Source organism: Armigeres subalbatus, chromosome 2 (genome assembly GCF_024139115.2).
Source record: "Armigeres subalbatus isolate Guangzhou_Male chromosome 2, GZ_Asu_2, whole genome shotgun sequence".
Taxonomy (NCBI): domain Eukaryota; kingdom Metazoa; phylum Arthropoda; class Insecta; order Diptera; family Culicidae; genus Armigeres; species Armigeres subalbatus.
Window position 1 is genome coordinate 221,277,879 of NC_085140.1, and position 19,200 is coordinate 221,297,078.

Below are 19,200 nucleotides of genomic sequence, written 5' to 3' on the forward strand. Positions count from 1 at the left end.
AAAGGCAAAAACATTTATGAATGCAACATAGTAGAAAACTAATTGAAGAAATGAAATTTGTCATCTATAGAGCAGGATGGGCCATGATCGGGAAAAAATTAGCCTGTTCCATTTATTTTTCCTTACTTACCTCAACACTTTTGCATCAAATATTGGAGTAAAAATTAAAATAATCTACACAGCACTATTGTTTTACACGACTCACCACCAAAAACCAGAAAAAAAAACTCCAGTCCTGTGACAAATGCCGTCAAGGCTTTGATGAATGATCCCAGCAAAAAGAAAACATAGGCCAAGGACATCAATACGATGAAAAAGGGGAAAAAACAAGTTTAAAGTGGGATAACTTGCAACAAGCATGTTTTTTGTTTCTCCGAATCGATTCAACCGCTATTTCGGTGAAGTTAGATGCATAACGCATTCTATGCGTCTTCATTAGGATATGGGGTGGGGTACTTATCTTTTTTTTTGTTGTGAAATGTTGTGCTGAATCATTATCGAACGATAATGATTGCAGTTTTCATGTGAAAACTTTTCACGTCGCCGGTGACAACTTCTCTAAAATTTGTACTCAAACGATAATAAACAGAGAAATTTCATTCAAACATTATTCTTTACTAATATCAGCTAATTGTCAACAGTCCAGTTATATGTTCTATTTCGCGTTATGGTTTCATGGTAGTAAGGAAAAAGAATTCGAAATGTAACGGTAAATGCTTCAAATCAAGATACAATTTTCAAACGATTCTTAATCGCTGGGGAGTTTTTATCACTTGATAATTTACAAGTAAGATCGCGGGTGAGTTTTTTTTTTGAAAATTTGATTTTTTCCATCCCTGCAGCTAACCCCATTTGATGGTATTTAGTTGAGCGCAAAACGTTGAAAATGGAATTCGTGTAGAAACAACATTATGTGTACTAAACTATTAGTCCCATCCTAACCACATTGTATATAAATGCATAAACAGTGCTCTGCTAAAATATGTAATACTGATCTGATTAAGTTGTGTTGTGTAGAAAAAGGTAAAGTCTAGATCAAAATAATGAAAGAAAATGTTCAATACTTCACTTACCTGACGGAATTCCATTAGAAATGAATGTATCATGCTTTGTATTGCGGTAGATTTCGGAGCGTGGAGTACAATACGGTTTCCATTTCTCAAGGTCAACTGAATCGTTGAAGGCCGTGGCAAAGTGGTCACACTTTGAATCTCTGAGAAGGGCATTGCTTTCTGCACACAAATATAATCCTGTTCCTTTCTTGCTAAGCACACCCCTACGTGAGATACGGCGAGCAGCGTTCCACCAGGTATGGAAGGTGAACCATTCAAAATGAACATGCGTGAAAAGTACAGAGGCCAGCCTCGTGCCATGTCCAACAGGTGTCGTTTAACTATAGCTCTAACCTGACTTGACATATTTTCAGTGGTTACGCCGTGACTGTTGAGTAAGTTCATAGCAGCACGTTTCTCTTGTGGGTTGATTCTCAAACAAGGTGTTAAACCAAGTACATCGGAAGTTATTTGGGAAAACATTAGATCAAGCGCCGCTGGCGCGGACACTGATTCACTAGGACGAAAAACTTCCTTACGGACACGCAGCTTCCAAGTAACCTTATTGTAGGTGAGACATGCAGCTGCAGGGGTTTTTAGCGACGGTTGAGCCGGTAACGGCATCACTGGTGCAGGAGGATCATGTACAGATAGATCAGATTCGTTCATATGGTCATTGTTGATGGACGATACAGTAGTAGCAGAAGTCTTCCGTTCCCTTTCTTGTACACTTTTTTGAACCATATGGGTTTTGAATGTCGCTACGGATTGCCGATTACTACTGTTTGATTTCATTTTATCTTTTGGATGAGATGGTTGGTAAACCTTGGTACTTTCCTTCTCCCGTTGAATTTGGTTGATTTCATAGCTTCGTTCTCGCTTTTCTCTTTCTTTATTTTCGCGGTCACTGGTAGTTGATGATGGTCCTTCCACTTCCGAGCGATCCCACACAGATTCGGAGAAATTTTCGCGGTCACGGGACCGTGATCTAGATCGGGACCGTTCACGTTGTATCGCGACTTCTTTTTTAAAACCTGCGAATACAAAATACGGACAAAAATTAGAACCGTCGATTAAAACTATTAAATGACCTTAAACATACTTGCTTCATATACAAGTTCCAATTTGGCAGCTTCTGCACGACTCCATGAATCATTGAAGGGATCTTTTGCACCGAATGTGTCACGTTCCTGACGTTGAACAAAAGAGGGAACTTCTTGCATGGATAACTGCATTTGCGGCGGGGGCGGGGCAGGAGGGGTCACATTTGGAGGTCTGATTGGTGGTGGCGGTGCTGGTCCAGCTGGAGCTGGTGGTAAAATCTATGTGAAACATGAAACATTTTATTTTTTTAGGTTGTAATAATAATAAAATAATAATCGAAGTGATCGAAAGCAAATATAATAAGTTTTACACATGTTAGATCATTAGAGTTGGTGGTATCGGTACCACGAGCCCTGTACCATACCAAGCAACATGCTCTTAACAGGCACAAACAAAGGTGGGACACCACTAGACGCTGCCACACCGTATCGTGTATATCGTGTTGTGCAATGTACACTATGTACCTGCATACATACCTGGAGGATAAACTCAACTCGAAATAAGTTATATCGCAATCATGTGATGAACTTATTATAAAAGTTAAAAAATCACAAAAATAAAGCCTTTCAAAATATATTATTGGAATTCAATACAATAGTTGATTGTTAAATAAAATGTTTTTTGTGTTGTTTTATATTTTATTATTTAATGGAAAAACCCGAGGTATACACTTCCCAACAAATATTGGAAGCTGAAAAAGAGCTTTTTTTATTGAAAATTAGCTTCTTCAGCCAAAAAACTAGCTGTTCAGCTTAAATTGTTTGTTGGGTTGGGTTGAGAAACGTCTTTCGATAGTTTTTGAGTTAGACGTCTTCGGTTTTCCTGGTGGCCAATCTCTAGTTTTTATCGTCGTATTTGAACGCACAACGATGCTCACAATTGTTTTTTTTTTTCAAACTGTCACTTTTAACTTCTATGAGAATTTAATTTGGAAATAGAAAGCCATGGGTAGCAAAACCAACTAGTTAAAAAGAGTAGCAGTATTGTCTTTATCCTTAAAAAAAGAACAATGTCACTTTTGCTTATTTTTGTCACTCAGAGACTGTTACCACAAACTGTTACACTCCTTGCTCGATGAGCATTATTACGATAATCATTACTATGCTTGCTTCGTCATGTAACACTTCAATCAGTAGCATAATAAAATCAAAAACATTGAATCTTACCGTAGGCCACGCTGTTGGCGGAGGTCTTTTGCCAGCTTCCATTCGTTGAACCTGCGTTTTCACGGATGGAATATCCGATTGGTTGTTTGAGGCATGCTGCACGGACATAATTCCGCCCAACTGTTGCTCCAGAATCATTCTTCTTGTATCTTCTAATTTGGCTGGGACTCGCTCTGCTCTGTCTGATCGAGTGCTCGTAGAACGTACGGAATGGCCAGCGGTGACCTGCTCTAGTCGCTGTCTCATTTCATTGCTTAGTTTGAGTTTCCCAACACTGTTCGGCGAAGGCCTATCTGCACCGATATCAAAGCTCCGCTTTGCAACCCGGTTAGCCTGGTTTGCTTTCTGGTTTTGCTCTGTCATCGGATGCTGACTACTGGAGTTGCTTGCCATGTGAATATCTATTTCGAACTCATCCCATTCGACACCATTAGGCGAACCCATTGGCGATTCCACGTTGCTGTGTCCTTGCGATTGGGGAGTGGTCTTTCGGTTTGTCTGGCGTGTCATTTTAAAGTGCATGAAATTCTCTTCACTTTCACCAGCGGATCCATCTTGAGGCGGAGGCCACCTCCATTTTCCAATTCGTACGGTTTTGGCTCTGCCATAGGGGTCTAGAAAAGGGCGTACTTCAAGAGGATCCTTCATTTCCAATGGTGGTGGTAACGGTGGTGGCGGAGGTGGCGGTATTAAGTTAGACGATGAAGAATCCTTACGGCTTCTTAGCAGATCAGACATAGATGCGGTCGTTGAATCTGATCTTGTTTTAACACTGGTCTTCCGATTGCTCATCTGAGGAGTTGATGGTGATATAGACGAATTTTGTTTCGGAGACATATTATGGATTGGAGGAGATTTGGGTCCATCCTGTTGAGTGAGTAATGTCTGCAGAGCCTGATTTTGCGCAATCAACTGTTGCTGAATTTGAATATTCTGGGCCATAGCTGACTGCAGAAATGCTCTTTGAACTTGCTGTTGGTAAGCCGTTCCGTCAACACCTGGTGGAATGTTAAAAACTGGTACAACTACTTCAGGGTTTACTGAGCTCATCATCAGTAGTGAGTTGGAATTGATGGGTGTAATTGGTGTAACAGGCGTAGAAGGGAAATTAGATGAACTAGGAGAAAACCCGTTGTTCTTCGTTTGGTGTGCCGTACCACCACCCTTGATGATGGTTTCAATTTTTGTTTCATTTTGAAGATTTGAAACAGTAGAACAAACATCTATTGAAGATAGCACCTTATCGATGTAGGATTCCATGGTACTGTCAGACTCCGAAATTTTCGTTGTATTATTTGATGTTCCCCTGATACTAGCTGCTAATGATCTGGCATCTGACAATTCATCTAAAGAACCATCTAGTACCGGGCTAAATAAATCATCCAGGAATTGATCAACGTCCGAAGCCTGTGAGGGTACCCGCACACGTCTGACATGGCTAGCCAAGGATGGTGCTTCACTGGTATCGGACATGGCAGAAGATCGTATACTCATTTCTGATCTGTCAACATACTTACTAGAGTGGGAACCAGCTGTTCGTTTTCCAGCATATTGTGACTTGACATATCTTGGCTGAGGTTCTTTAAGCGGAGTAATACCGTCATTAGAACGGTAACGATCATTTTGTCTATGCTCAGCTAATGTCAACACCATTGGCTCCGGTTCACTGATCGGGATGATTTCATTAGCATCAGCTGCTAGAAGATCATCTAAAGATCGTGATCGTGATTTTTCTGATTCAAAGTAATGATCGTTGAGTATTTTACTTCGAGATATAGCATCGTGCGATGTTTTTCTTGTGACAGATTCAATGTGCCGGGTATATTCGGGTCTTATCTCATCCGCGTCTACTTTGCTTTCGTTCAAGTGGGGTTCGTGTCTTTCTGGTAATAATTGAATATCAGACATTCGCTTTGCTGAAGGCGGTTCCGGTGGTGGTACTTGCGGTCGCTTAGGACTCATATCTGGCTCTATCACGGCAGTTTGTACGTTTCTACTTCCGCATCTTAGTAAATCACTCCGAACGGCTGGAAACGCTGGGCAGAGTTCTTTCTCTGAAACCAAGTCTAGAACGTAATCTAAACCGCATGAGTCAGTTACCAAACCGCTATCGTCGATTACAACAGTCCAACCTAGATTCGGTATACCTAACGATGAAATAGCCAAGGCGGCGGCTTCCTCGCAAGTTGTCCAAGAATCTACAGCAACAGTTTGCATTATGCCATCTGGTAGTATAAGACCAAGAGCAGTATCCGCAAGTCTAGATGAAGCTCTCCATTCTAGCCATGACGGTGGAAACAAACGACACGGATTTGCCTGATTTCCTGTATCATTACGCAATAGTTTTTTCAACAATTGTTCCTTGGTGTTGAATGGTGCATTATCCACAATGAATTTAATCAAATATTTGTTAAAAGCAGTTCCCGGTTGGAAAGCCGATAGACAATGAGACATGAGCAACCAAAGCTTTTCAGTAGATGCTTCATCAGCTCGGAATACTTGATTACAAATTTGAACGAGTATTTCGTCCCTCAGACCTCTGGATGATAACCCTTTGTGTACAATGTAATCCGCCATTATTTTCTCTTTGTTTTGATCAATAGTTGAATCAGAAGTCCATCTTAAAATAAGTTTAAAAATTGCAATTGCATCTTTAAAATCTTGGTCACGAGCGGCCGCTCTTGATAAGAACGGTGTTGATATTACATCTCGCCTTGACGAGATTTTCATTCCGTTGCAATACACCGAACTGAACTTTCCGAATGCAAACTGGTCTAGATCTGGAGGTAGATCGGATGCGGTTGGAGGTCCTGGAACTGTGCCCACAACTTTAACTAAATGACGGTCATTTTGTTGTCCGGACCAATTTTCCGATTTCGAGAAAATAAACACGAGTTCGGCTGGAATGTCCAATAATGCTGAAGTATTTCGCTCAACCTGTTCCTTGGCTAAGCTTTGCGCTGCGCGTTCCTTTTGCAACCGCTCAGCGTCTCTTCTTCGCTTCATTTCGACTTTCAATTTCGCATAACGCTTCCGTTGCACACGACCTCGATATAAAGCTTGAGCTTTAACAACACCACGCTTCAGCATAACAAAGTTCTTCCTTTCTTTATATCCACGCCATGCCTTCTGAATAGTGACCGCTCCTCGTCTTTGACGCTGTATGCGTTTCCGAGAAAGCATTCCTCGAACATTTTTTTGTATCGTTATAGCTGCGACCCGCAATCTTTCAGAACGGCTGGCTTCTAAAGTACGATGCAAAGCTTCCCGTAGAAAAACTCTCGTAGCTCCGAGTTGGAAATCTGGTCCTTCAGTGTTAGTGCCAGGCAAAGAATCGAGAACGAACCTACAAAGCTCACGATAAGGAGTGCCTCTTGGTAGAGGTGTTTTCAACATATGTCTATACCGTTCGACAAAATGTTGGAATCGAAGACGTACTGGATATCCTCGTTGTCGTATCTTAATGGTATCTAACATTCCCAAATACCGTAATTGCTGCAAAACACACGGCATGTCCATACGAAGAGCTTGTTTGTCATTATTGGGTTTGACACACCTAACAAACCATGGATTACATTTGGCCATTGACTGCAGCAGCTGTTGCAGAGAGTCAGAAAATCTTGCAGCAACGGTGGGTGTTCTGGGTTTCATTGTCACAAATCTACCGTTTATGCCCCTTGGTAATGTTTTCCCTATGTCTCTTTGAGCTCGCAACTGTTTTGTCATTTCCCCTACTAATGGCTCCGTACTGGAACTCAGCAGCTCAACAACATCCATTCGCAATGCATCACGATTTTTCTCGAGAAATCCTTCCACACAATACCATACTTGGCCTGCATAATGTGTAACGCCAAACTCTTGAGCTCCGATCCTCGGTCTTGAATAGAGTTCGTTCAATGCGTGATTGTAATGACATTTTTCAAGAAAGCTCAAATCATTAGCTCTTGGAAAATTAGATTCGTCGTCCAGAAGATGGAAAATGCCCACGGGTTTCTTTGCGAGCAAATGTATAACTGGAAGATTATCCTCCCACTCCAGTGGAGACCACTCCAAACGTTCCTTCGCATATTCGGCTTGTTCCAACTTGAAAACGTGCTTGTTGAAGTACAGCTGTAGGCTTTCGTTGGCGTAGTTGATACACAACTGCTCGAACGAGTTTTCCGCCAAATCCTCGAATCCAAAAATATCCAGAATGGAAATACGATGCGCATCATGGGTGCCTCCTTTGTGCACGATAGAATTTATCCGTAGAACCAGCCTAAAAGTAGAATAATATTGATTATCCAAATGTTTTTTGTAACAGTAGAGCTATGTGCTATAGTATCCAAAATTAATTCATTTTTTCTTCGATTTGGCAATTTTTCAATTTCAATTCAAGGTTTTATCGTAAATATAAGAAAATTTGAACTTTTATTGAAACTTTTTTAAGAAAACCGATCAGTTTATCGATTTTATCAATTCCTTTATTTATTTTGTTTTATTTTCCAGTCCCTTTATTTTCTAAAAACCAATAAGACAAAAAAAGAAATTATTGTTTGTTCCGGCTTTTCTGATAATGGACATTGTTTTTATCGGTAACTCAACGGTCCCTCACCTTTGACTAAGATCAATTAATATTGTAACTAAGAGAGATTTTGTCAAGCCATGGTTTGGTTTCAATGATTGCAAAACCGAATTTACACCAAGCCCAATATATTCACATACACTTTTTCATCTCGACGTAATGGTGAAGCTAGCATAGCAAGCAAATATTTGTTGGTAATCGAAAATGACGTTAAATTGAAGATCTATACTATAAAGCGGAGACTGTCGTGATGTTAAGCTTAGAAAAAATGCACGCAGAGGACTATTTCGTGCTTCAGAAGGACGGAATACCTTCTCATACAGAGATTTTTGTTTTCAAAACTGGTGAATGGCCTCACAGTTTACCAGATGTAAATCCTTTGAAGTAATGTTTGTGGGCATACATGCTGTCGAGAACAAATGAGCCTAAAGTGTCTACTTTTGGCCACTTCAAAGTCGGAGTTCATAATGCGTGACGCTTGCGATTGTTTTTAAAATGTTTGAAGCTGGATAAAAAGACTCATGGCAGTTTTATTCCGAAACACATCCTCTGATTGATCAATTGAATATGAACTTTTATTAAAACCAAATATCCAATATGATCCGCATAACTTATGTGAAATGATCGGAGTTTGAATTTGTATGAGAATATATTGGACACGGATTAGAAGACAAAAATATTTGCAATCGAACTATTAGTTTAAAATATGGAATTTCATATTTTTTGGCGATTTTTACTCCAATTTAGTGAAATTTGTGTGGTATATGCATATATTTCAGCATTGTACAATATCAATGTTTTAAACATTCTGTGACTTATGTTCTGTTCCAGTAGTTGTAGAAAAATTAAATTGGAGCAATCGAAAATCAAATAAACACTTTAAACAAAAAAAAAAACGCACACCCATTTTTTGGTACCACCCTAACATATCTATTTAATTGAAAAAAAAACTTATCACTTGTAAACCGTAAGCGATAGAGATTGGGTCTCTTCGGTAACGTTGCTCCAAATATAAGATTCTACAACTTGGAAGAACATTGTATAAGTCTATCTATAAGGATTACGGAATGATTAAAAAGTTTATATACCACCCTAATTTCAATATATTTCACAATTTCACCAAAAATATGATTTTTCCTAAAGACACCATGTATCCAAAACTAATAGTTCGGGCGTGAATATTTTTCTTTTCTGGAATCAGTTTTGGGATCTTTGTGCTATATGAAATTATGCGATTATATACTTTTACTTTTGATACAGTTATTCAAAAAAAAATTTTGCATTGAGAATTTTCCCCTTTTTGGAATTTTGATATTAAAACTATTAAATTTTAACCGTTTGTGGGAATTTCTAATTCTTCCATGGCAATTTATAGTTCAGTAATTCCTTTCATACTGTTTTCTATCTGTTGTTTTTTTTTAAATTCTGTATGGAATATTTAATGTAATTCTTTACAAGGAGTACCTTTTGCCTGCTCTTTGTGAATTGAGGAATTGAGAAACTAAATCGGCGTGTATTATTGTACCAGCGTTCTTTTATACAATTTCATTGGAGAATTTGTGCAAACACATAGAGTCACGTACTTACCAGTTGAATAATCCAGAGTACAATGCTTTAGCTAAAGCATCTCTAGCGTCCAGCGCTTGATCTATGCTCAATGGAGTATATAATCGCTCCGATCGTGTCTCTGTGATTCTCGACGTTAAGGACCTCAGGATTCCCTCCGAAGGTATCTGAAGCAAATGTGCAGCCCACTTAATTTCGGCGTCTGATCCAACTTCTACACCCTCCTGTCCGTGTCTGAGTTGCCTTCGGTGGAAGTAAACATTTCCCAGATGCAATACGGATGCAAGAACGTTAACTATGCCTTCGCGTTCGCTTTCCGATACCCCCAGCACCTGCATTGCTCCTTGAAGAGATCCCCAGTCAACTCGGCCAGGTGAACAATCAGATCCGCCTTGGTTTAGATAAAAATATTTATCTGCCTCCAAAAGGCCATATTTTGTGCGATCCGCTTCCGATAAACCGCCAAGTAATTCATAAAATACATGATAGTTTCTCTCACCCGGTGCCTGGGTTACAATCCTTGATTTTTCGAGTAAATACTGTGTAATTTTTGCACCAATGATTGCTCCAGATTTGAAGAAAACTTCCAAATATTTCCCAAACCTGGAACTGTTATCATTTCTGGCGGTTCTAGCATTACCAAAAGCTTCCAATAATGGTGCAGCTTCTAAAATTTGTTCCGTTATAACAGTAGAGGCAGATCCACCCCCTGGCACCACAGCAGCCAAATACTGCATCACAAGCTTCGTAGATTCCGTTTTACCGGATCCAGATTCTCCGGATATTACTACAACTTGCGGTGAAGGTAGAGCAGCATGTGCAGCGGAACCAATGGCGAACAAATGCGGTGGTAGAGTCCCCAATGGTTTTCCTGAATACATTTTAGCCATTTCAATGCCATATGCATCCGCAAACATTTTGTACGGGTTCACCGCTATCAGTATACTTCCGGCGTACGTGTATATAAGTCCATTGTCGTATCGCAACTTTAAATTCCACAACAATGAAGCTTCGTGCAGATCATCCAGCTGAGTCATATCCTCCACTCCAGTTTTCCCAAGGTCTTGTCGGGGCCGAAGGTTGCCTTCACCGGGCCCAAGAGTGAATGTTTGAGCCTGTGGATATAGAATAGGAAGTATATATTTTAATAAGATTTGTAATTATATTATTCGTCGAAATCTATTTGATTATAACTATAATTATTTTTCCGGACGGAGGAACTGTACCGCGCTAATAACGCACGAAAGTTCTATGAGAAGTTGAACCGTTCACGTAAGGGCCACGTGCCACAGCCCGATATGTGTAAGGACATAAACCGGAACCTTCTTACGAACGAGCGTGAGGTGATCCAAAGGTGGCGGCAGCACTACGAAGAGCACCTGAATGGCGATATGGCAGACAACGGTGGCGGTATGGTAATGAACCTAGAAACACGCGCGCAGGACATGCGACTTCCGGCTCCGAATCTCCAGGAAATCCAGGAGGAGATCGGCCGGCTGAAAAACAACAAAGCCCCTGGAGTTGACAAACTACCAGGAGAGCTGTTTAAACACGGTGGTGAAGCACTGGCTAGAGCGCTGCACTGGGTGATTACCAAGGTTTGGGAGGATGAGGTTCTGCCGCAGGAGTGGATGGAAGGTGTCGTGTGTCCCATCTACAAAAAGGGCGATAAGCTGGATTGTAGCAACTACCGCGCAATCACATTGCTGAACGCCGCCTACAAGGTACTCTCCCAAATTTTATGCCGTCGACTAACACCAATTGCAAGAGAGTTCGTGGGGCAGTACCAGGCGGGATTTATGGGTGAACGCTCTACCACAGACCAGGTGTTCGCCATACGTCAGGTATTGCAGAAATGCCGCGAATACAACGTGCCCACACATCATCTATTTATCGACTTCAAAGCCGCATATGATACAATCGATCGGGACCAGCTATGGCAGCTAATGCACGAAAACGGATTTCCGGATAAATTGACACGGTTGTTCGTAGTTCGAGTTTCAGGGGCATTCTCGAGTCCCTTCGAAACCCGTAGAGGGTTACGGCAAGGTGATGGTCTTTCGTGTCTGCTATTCAACATCGCTTTGGAGGGAGTAATACGAAGGGCAGGGATTGACACGAGTGGTACGATTTTCACGAAGTCCGTCCAGTTATTTGGTTTCGCCGACGACATTGATATCATGGCACGTAACTTTGAGAGGATGGAGGAAGCCTACATCAGACTGAAAAACGAAGCTAAACGGATTGGACTAGTCATCAACACGTCGAAGACGAAGTACATGATAGGAAGAGGCTCAAGAGAGGTCAATGTGAGCCACCCACAAAGAGTTTATATCGGTAGTGACGAAATCGAGGTGGTTGAAGAATTCGTGTACTTGGGCTCACTGGTGACCGCCGATAACGATACCAGCAGAGAAATTCGGAGACGCATAGTGGCTGGAAATCGTACGTACTTTGGACTCCGCAAGACGCTCCGATCGAATAGAGTTCGCCGCCGTACCAAACTGACTATCTACAAAACGCTTATAAGACCGGTAGTTCTCTACGGACACGAGACCTGGACGATGCTCGTGGAGGACCAACGCGCACTGGGAGTTTTTGAAAGGAAAGTGTTGCGTACCATCTATGGTGGGGTGCAGATGGCGGACGGTACGTGGAGGAGGCGAATGAACCACGAGTTGCATCAGCTGTTGGGAGAACCATCGTTCACACCGCGAAAATCGGAAGACTGCGGTGGGCCGGGCACGTAGCCAGAATGTCGGACAGTAATCCGGTGAAAATGTTTCTCGACAACGATCCGACGGGAACAAGGAGGCGAGGTGCACAGCGGGCAAGGTGGATCGATCAGGTGGAGGACGACTTGCGGACCCTCCGCAGACTGCATGGTTGGCGAAGTGCAGCCATGGACCGAGCTGAATGGAGAAGTCTTTTATGTGTAGCACAGGCCACTCCGGCCTTAGTCTGATGATAAATAAAATTTGATTTGTTCCATTATTCAGATTCTGGAAATTTACTTCAGAATATTATCCTCGACGCACGAAATATAGAACATTCAACTCTAACGTGAAATCTGGATTGTTATAAGCCAGTGGAACTTGGTATGTATCCGCAGAGATCGAGCAGAAGCTACAAGCTTCCATCAACTGATGTCTACGTGTTATATTTCGGATCTCGGAACTGAATGCTCCCCCATTGGGACATTTCCGCCTCGCAGCTTAGTGTTCATTGAGCACTTCCACCGTTATTAACTGCGAGATTTCTAAGCCAAGTTACTATTTTTGCATTCGTATATCATGAGGCTAAACACGATAATACTTTTATGCCCAGAGAAGTCGAGACAATTTCCAAACCGAAAATTGCCTAGACCGGCACCGGGAATCAAACCCAGCCACCCTCAGCATGGTCTTGCTTTGTAGCTGCGCATCTTGCCGCACGGCTAAGGAGGGCATAGAAGCTGATAATAACAGAAATTACAGAGGGTGAATGGAGGCTGGTCAGCCACACATTATGAAAAAGCGTATATGAAATCTGAAATCTGCAGGGCAGCAGGTACTATGTCCAAAGGCTTGACGATCCCTCCCCAGGCCATCTGCGAGTTGTGGCGCCTGCCTAGGATGTGGTGGGGTTTGACAGTGGGCCCTGTTAAACCTCTATAAAAAGCTGCATGAATCCGCAAGTAGGCTCCGCCAAAGCGACCGTGTGCCGCTCAAAGCGCACAAGCCCAAGTCCTGGTGTTAGGTGGGACGCTAAACAGCCCTGACACGACTGCCCTCCGACGAGACAGGAGGTTTGCGCAGGCCCAATAAGCCGCCTTTAAAAACAACTATTACGAACAACATAGAAGAAAATACGACTCGATACAATCGGCAACGACCTAGGTGACGAATAAAGGATCACGATTGGAAGCTTGGAACATGGAATTGCAAGTCGCTAGGTTTCGCAGGTTGCGACAGGATGATCTACGATGAATTACATCCCCGCAACTTCGATGTCGTAGCGCTGCAGGAAATATGCTGGACAGGACAGAAAGTGTGGAAAAGCGGGCATCGAGCGGCTACCTTCTACCAAAGCTGTGGCACCACCTACGAGCTGGGAACCGGCTTCATAGTGCTGGGAAAGATGCGCCAACGCGTGATTGGGTGGCAGCCAATCAACGCAAGGATGTGCAAGCTGAGGATAAAAGGCCGTTTCTTCAACTATAGCATCATCAACGTGCACTGCCCACACGAAGGGAGATCCGACGACGAGAAAGAAGCGTACTACAACTACATTTAATGCTGAGTACCTTGGGTGGACGCGGCGTGCTCGCAGCTTGAAAAAACGCTACGTGGATATCAGCCCTAAAAAGATGTGGAAATTAAGGTAGATCGAGAAATTGATATAATTCCTCTACTTAAGGCCCGATGCCCACGTAGCGTCTTTTCAACAAAACGGGCACGCAGCGGTGAAATAACGTAGGTGTGCATCGGCGCGGGGACGCTGCGTTACTGTTTTTTCCCGATGAACACCTGCGTTTTTTTAACGCCGTTTGCACGCAGAGTTGAAAAGACGCTTCGTGAACATCGAGCCTATAAAGCGTCTTTGTAACGCTGAGTACACGCGGTGTTTAAACGATGCAGATGTGAATCGCAAAAAGAGGTATCACTGTGTTTATTTAACGCGTGTCTACGTTGCGTTGAAAAAAAGCTATGTGGGCATCGGGCCTAATGGCGCCGTAAAATTATTACGTAAGAGATTTTTTTCCATTTTTAAGCACCCCTCCCCCTGTAATATTTTATTTATTTAAATAGCAAAAGTAAAACACTCATCTAGTTAAAAAATTTTTTTTTTTTTGAGGAAAAGACCCTTTCAGAGGTTCATAAAATTGACTCATAAAATGGATTTTAGCGGGGCGTCCACTCGAACAAAAGTCGTTGTGCATTCATTATTCGATCCGCTCAAACGTCATAATTTCTTCAGGATGTTCATTTTGTGTTGGTCTATAGCAGAGATTAAAATATTCAATTCCATGAAGCTATTTCGGTCCGATTTTTGACAAACATCGCACAATTATTCAAAATATAGAATGGCGTAGTAAAACTATAACTCCATCGACTCATTCACTCGACTGTCGCTAAGAGTGCATGTGTAGGAAAAACATAATTGGCCTTATTAATATTGACGTTTACCGCTGAAAGTGCCTCACGGTTGAAAACCGGACTCAGTATTGTGTGATACATTACTTTACTCATATAAAACGTGTTTAGTTTTAAAATAATTTATCAATTTGAAGAATATAGGGTAAAGGATGTATTTTGAACCACCCTTACGGGGCTCTCATTTTGGACCACCAAGAGGAATTTGCACTCAGTGGTTCAAAATATGAGCCGTCGAACTGGTGGTCCAAAATACCTCCCTTACCCTACATAAATATGCAATGACCAGTATTTAACTGAATTTGACTGCCCAGAGCCGATTAGGAAAGCATCTGGAAGTGAGCTGAAAGATGTCTATATATGTTATGTGCTTTAGGCCTTGCTTGGGCCAAATGCGCACTATGAGTCATTCCAACAGACACACTTGCATGCATGGGAACAAAACGGTGACGCATGGTTGTTTGTAAACCTAAGCGTATTGACCCGAAGATGATCTTATGGATGAGTTGGAAGAACCAAATGAGAAAAATTGTCGCTTCGGTTCCCTTTGTTCTGCTGTCCGAAACATGTTGGGTACAGAACGGTCAAATCGCATAGATTTTTTCTCCCTCTCTATCCCAGCCAGCAAAAGATATTCTGGACAGGGACATCGTTTGTTGTCTGTCGTTTATAACCTTTATTGGAGAAAATGAAAGGATTTTTCTCAATCATTGAACTGCATCTCGATAATGAAAACAAAATAAAAGTCACTCAGAAACGTAGCATAAATGACTAAACAAATAATTTTATAAGCTGGGTCATTTTGCCTCACGCCCCATAATTGGATAAAATTAAGTTCAGAAATAATATAAGGTATGGTACCAATCAATTCCTCCTGTATTAGTCGATTGCATAAACAGAATATTTGGGATCATTTTTCCCATTTTAGTTTGTTATCAGACATCCTAACTGCTGAATAAATCACAGAAGAAAATAAAAAACAAAACATGTGAGGAAACTGTTCCCATTTCAATTTCACTGAACATGAGTTTTTGATATATGAGTTGAAGGTAAGGGTACAAGGTTACATGAGATTAAGCCAAAAAGCATCGTCCCAGATTTTGTTTAAAGATATAAGCTGCTTTGATTACTGTTTCATATTAGCTCTCTTGTAAATATTGAGGTCTGTCTATGCGGTAGTCATTTCAAGATTCTATGTCGTTTACCGTTATGTAAGTATCTAAGCAGTTCAGCTTTAGTTAACAAAGCGTGTACCGCTTAAAAAAATTGAAAGTGTTGAACAATTCTGAGTGCTATGGGCAAGCATATCAAAAACGCCCTGGCCGTCCAATGGAAGCCAATTACTACCTGAATAGTGAAGGTGATTCAACACGCGATATGCGCGCGTTACGCTACGACGAACTGCCAAATATAATCCATTTACTCACCTTTCCATTGATTAGTGCCTGCACGATGATTATTTGGGCGGCGCGATGCACTTCGAGTATTTCGCCCGGCAGTGGATGACCAAGCCCAGGGTCAAACCACACCAAGTCTCCCGTAGACCAGTCCATGGTAGATTCTATAGCTGTCCGTTTGCTAGCGTGTCTGGGTGTTCATGTCTGAAAAATCTGAAATAGAAAACAATGAAATGTGTGTTAAGTTCAGTTCAAAAATAGGGTAAAACTTATAGTATTTCGTATTTGATAAATGACAACATTTTCTTTGCGCTCCTATTCGCAAACATATGACGCAGTGCACACGATACCCAGTATCAAATAGAACGTACACAAGTGCATGTGCATTACTACATTTGATGCTGCGTACTTCCTACTATTCTCGTGCATACACAAGCAACCGGTTTAATGCCGTTTACTATTTTTATCTTTTATTTAGCGATTTTTTGATCTTTAAATAGTCAAAATAGAATATCAGTCTGATAAAAAAAAATCTTGGGGGGGGGGCTAACTTTTTTTTATTTTTCCATTTTAGGTGCGTCTCATTTTCAAAATTAAAATCAAATTAAGCTTAAGAGTGACAATTCGAAAATTTCCGAATAGCCCTGCTCAAGGAGCCAAATGTCTTATTGGGAAGCACTGCGTTTCTTATGACAGGGTGATTTTTGATTTTTGGATTGTCACTTTTAAGTAGTTTGATTTTCATTCGGGAAGTGGGACGCACATTAACAGTCATAAAGCAGAAAAGTTATTGTTTTTGCGCGAAGCTCACCCTTACTAATGTATACTGTTTGCAAGTTGACCTAACAGTACCAGATAGCTATTTCAATACATCCATTGCCGACTTGACAATTACAAAAAAATCATCGACGCCCAGACCTGACATAAACAATCTAGAAATGTCATAAGATTTCCAAAATTCTCAATACTCTTAGAAAACCATAGAAGCTTATAAAAGCAAAAAGAGTCAGTGGAGTTTTCTAAATCCATCCGAGAAAAAATTGTAAATTCTTTCTCATTTAATTTTTGACTACCTCTTCTTTAAATCTCACACATGCGGGCTTGGTAGTCATATGGCTACTGCTTCTGCCTCATACGCAGGAGGTCGTGGGATCAATCCCAGGTCCGTTCCATTCTCCTACTTTGTATCTTTCTCTTTATTTCTCATGTTCTAGCAATCGCTAGAACTGGAAATGGACTTCCATACCGTTTCCATTACTATTCCTATACCTTCAACTTGAGTATTCTAACAGTAATCTGCTAGAATTGGAAATGAACTATATAGAACTCATTTCCTACATCCAATTAGAAATTCCATCAGTTACCTTCTCCTACCTATCACATTGGCAGCTCGTTAACCGAGACGGACCTCTGCCTCTGCAACCTAACCCAGAAATTCCAACAAATTCCGCATGAACTAGTGGCGAGTGCAGAGGTATATTCGGCTTGCAGTGGGTGAGTGATTGCATCATCATTTCCTCCCCTTCCCTACATTGACTTGCATTCTGACGTGGCAGGCGCCAGTATGACCTAACAAATGAGATCACCAGTACTTGTACATTGAAGATGTGTGCTAGTCCCAAGCAAACATCTGTTGGTTCCCTGTGCAAGAACAGCTGATCTGGTCATAATGGAGTAGCAACTACGAGCAGTCAATCAAGCTCAAGCTCAAGCTCAAGCTCACCTCTTCTTTAAATCTCACACGCAAAAAAGCGTTCATGAGTTCGTGAACTAACGAGCTCACGGTGTATTATTCACGGATTCGGGAATACAGTCACGTTATCACATTTACGAAAGGATTCCTTTGAAAATCCTTTCAGAGATGCAATGCATCTTTTAGGATTATGTTAGAAAGCTAAAAATTATACGCTCGATAAACATTACTCACAAAACTCTGAAATAAATTGAAAATATTACAGGCTAGATCATCTGCTGAGCAATTTCAACAGGATTTGCCAGAAATTATTGGGCAACTACATATACAAGCAAAACCTATACAAGGCCGTCAAATCTCTAACCATTTTTCTAAAGATTTTTCTCAAGTTTATGCGAAAATTCTTACGAATCAATATGTTTATTTAATTATGTGAATCCCCTAAAATCCTGTAGGTTATGTTTTTAAGCAGTTTCTCCTCGTTTGTCGGGTGAAGATCACTGCGTCCAGATTTTAGGACTATTGTGATATACCCTTTTGCTGTGAAATACGCAAGTTATCTCAGTAACATGTTTGTCACTGAGATACCTTGGTATCGACTGAACTCAAGACCATCTATTATTGATGAATAGAGATCCTGAGTTACAGTATGTGACTCCCCATTCTGGCGAGACTAGCTTTATGAAGCCAACCACGTCCTTGGGGATAAGATCCATATGTCAGCAGGCCCTAAAAGGGCTTGCTGAGAACTTTGAACCTACGTTGGGTGAGTGCACTGCAATAGCAGAGGATGTGTTCTGATGTTTCTCTCTCCTCGTCACAGAAGCGGCAATTTGAGGTTTGGATTGCTCCGATCTTTTGTAGATGGTATCTGCAGGGGCAGTGTCCAGTTATTAGACCGGTGTAGATGTTGAGATCCCTTTTGTTGAGACCTAATAGTTGTTGGGTTTTCTTGGGGTTAATCGTTACGAGCCTTTTGGATTGGCTCGTATGGGGAAGTGCATTCCAGTTTGATGTGATTTGACTGACCATATATTAAGCAGTTTACATTTTGAGTAAAAATTATAGTGATGTGGGGTCTATCCCTTACAATCTGTATTGACACCGCAAAAATAAGGGTGAAATGCCACACCTTCCTACAGCACTTTAATGAGATATTATTTTTAAGTGGGAAAATAATGTGAAAAATGAAGACCGAGATATTGCAAGGGATTAAGAGGAGAATCCTGCCCAGAAAATCCAGACGTCCTACGATACTTGTTCCTTTTGGAATAACATGATCATCCGAAATACATGATATTTGAGCAAGGAACGATTTTACTTAATCTCTGTCGTTTTTTATTGTTATCATGCGCTCAATACTGAAAACATCACAATCATGAGGAACAGATCCATTTGCGCCCCAATCTTTCGTTTTCGATTTTTATTAATATGGGTAAGACTGGCCCAGGAAAGAAAAAGTTGTCTAATTCCACGGGGCACCCCCCAGGATTGTATCTTCGGGCGAGAAAATCAATCTCTGA

At 41.3% G+C, this 19,200-nt stretch overlaps 1 protein-coding gene across 3 annotated transcripts in view; it reads right to left on the minus strand.

Moving 5' to 3' along the window:
* The window catches only part of LOC134211700 (unconventional myosin-XV), an 86,259-nt gene that overhangs the window by 48,280 nt on the left and 18,779 nt on the right, over positions 1-19,200 (minus strand). For all 3 annotated transcript variants that reach the window (XM_062688839.1, XM_062688841.1, XM_062688840.1), the window contains 5 exons: positions 16,015-16,197; positions 9,474-10,567; positions 3,323-7,580; positions 2,155-2,374; positions 1,074-2,086 (listed from right to left, as the gene is read on the minus strand). In XM_062688839.1, the coding sequence (XP_062544823.1) occupies positions 1,074-2,086; positions 2,155-2,374; positions 3,323-7,580; positions 9,474-10,567; positions 16,015-16,140 (6,711 nt within the window). In that variant the 5' untranslated portion in view covers positions 16,141-16,197. The remainder of the gene's footprint in view (positions 1-1,073; positions 2,087-2,154; positions 2,375-3,322; positions 7,581-9,473; positions 10,568-16,014; positions 16,198-19,200) is intronic.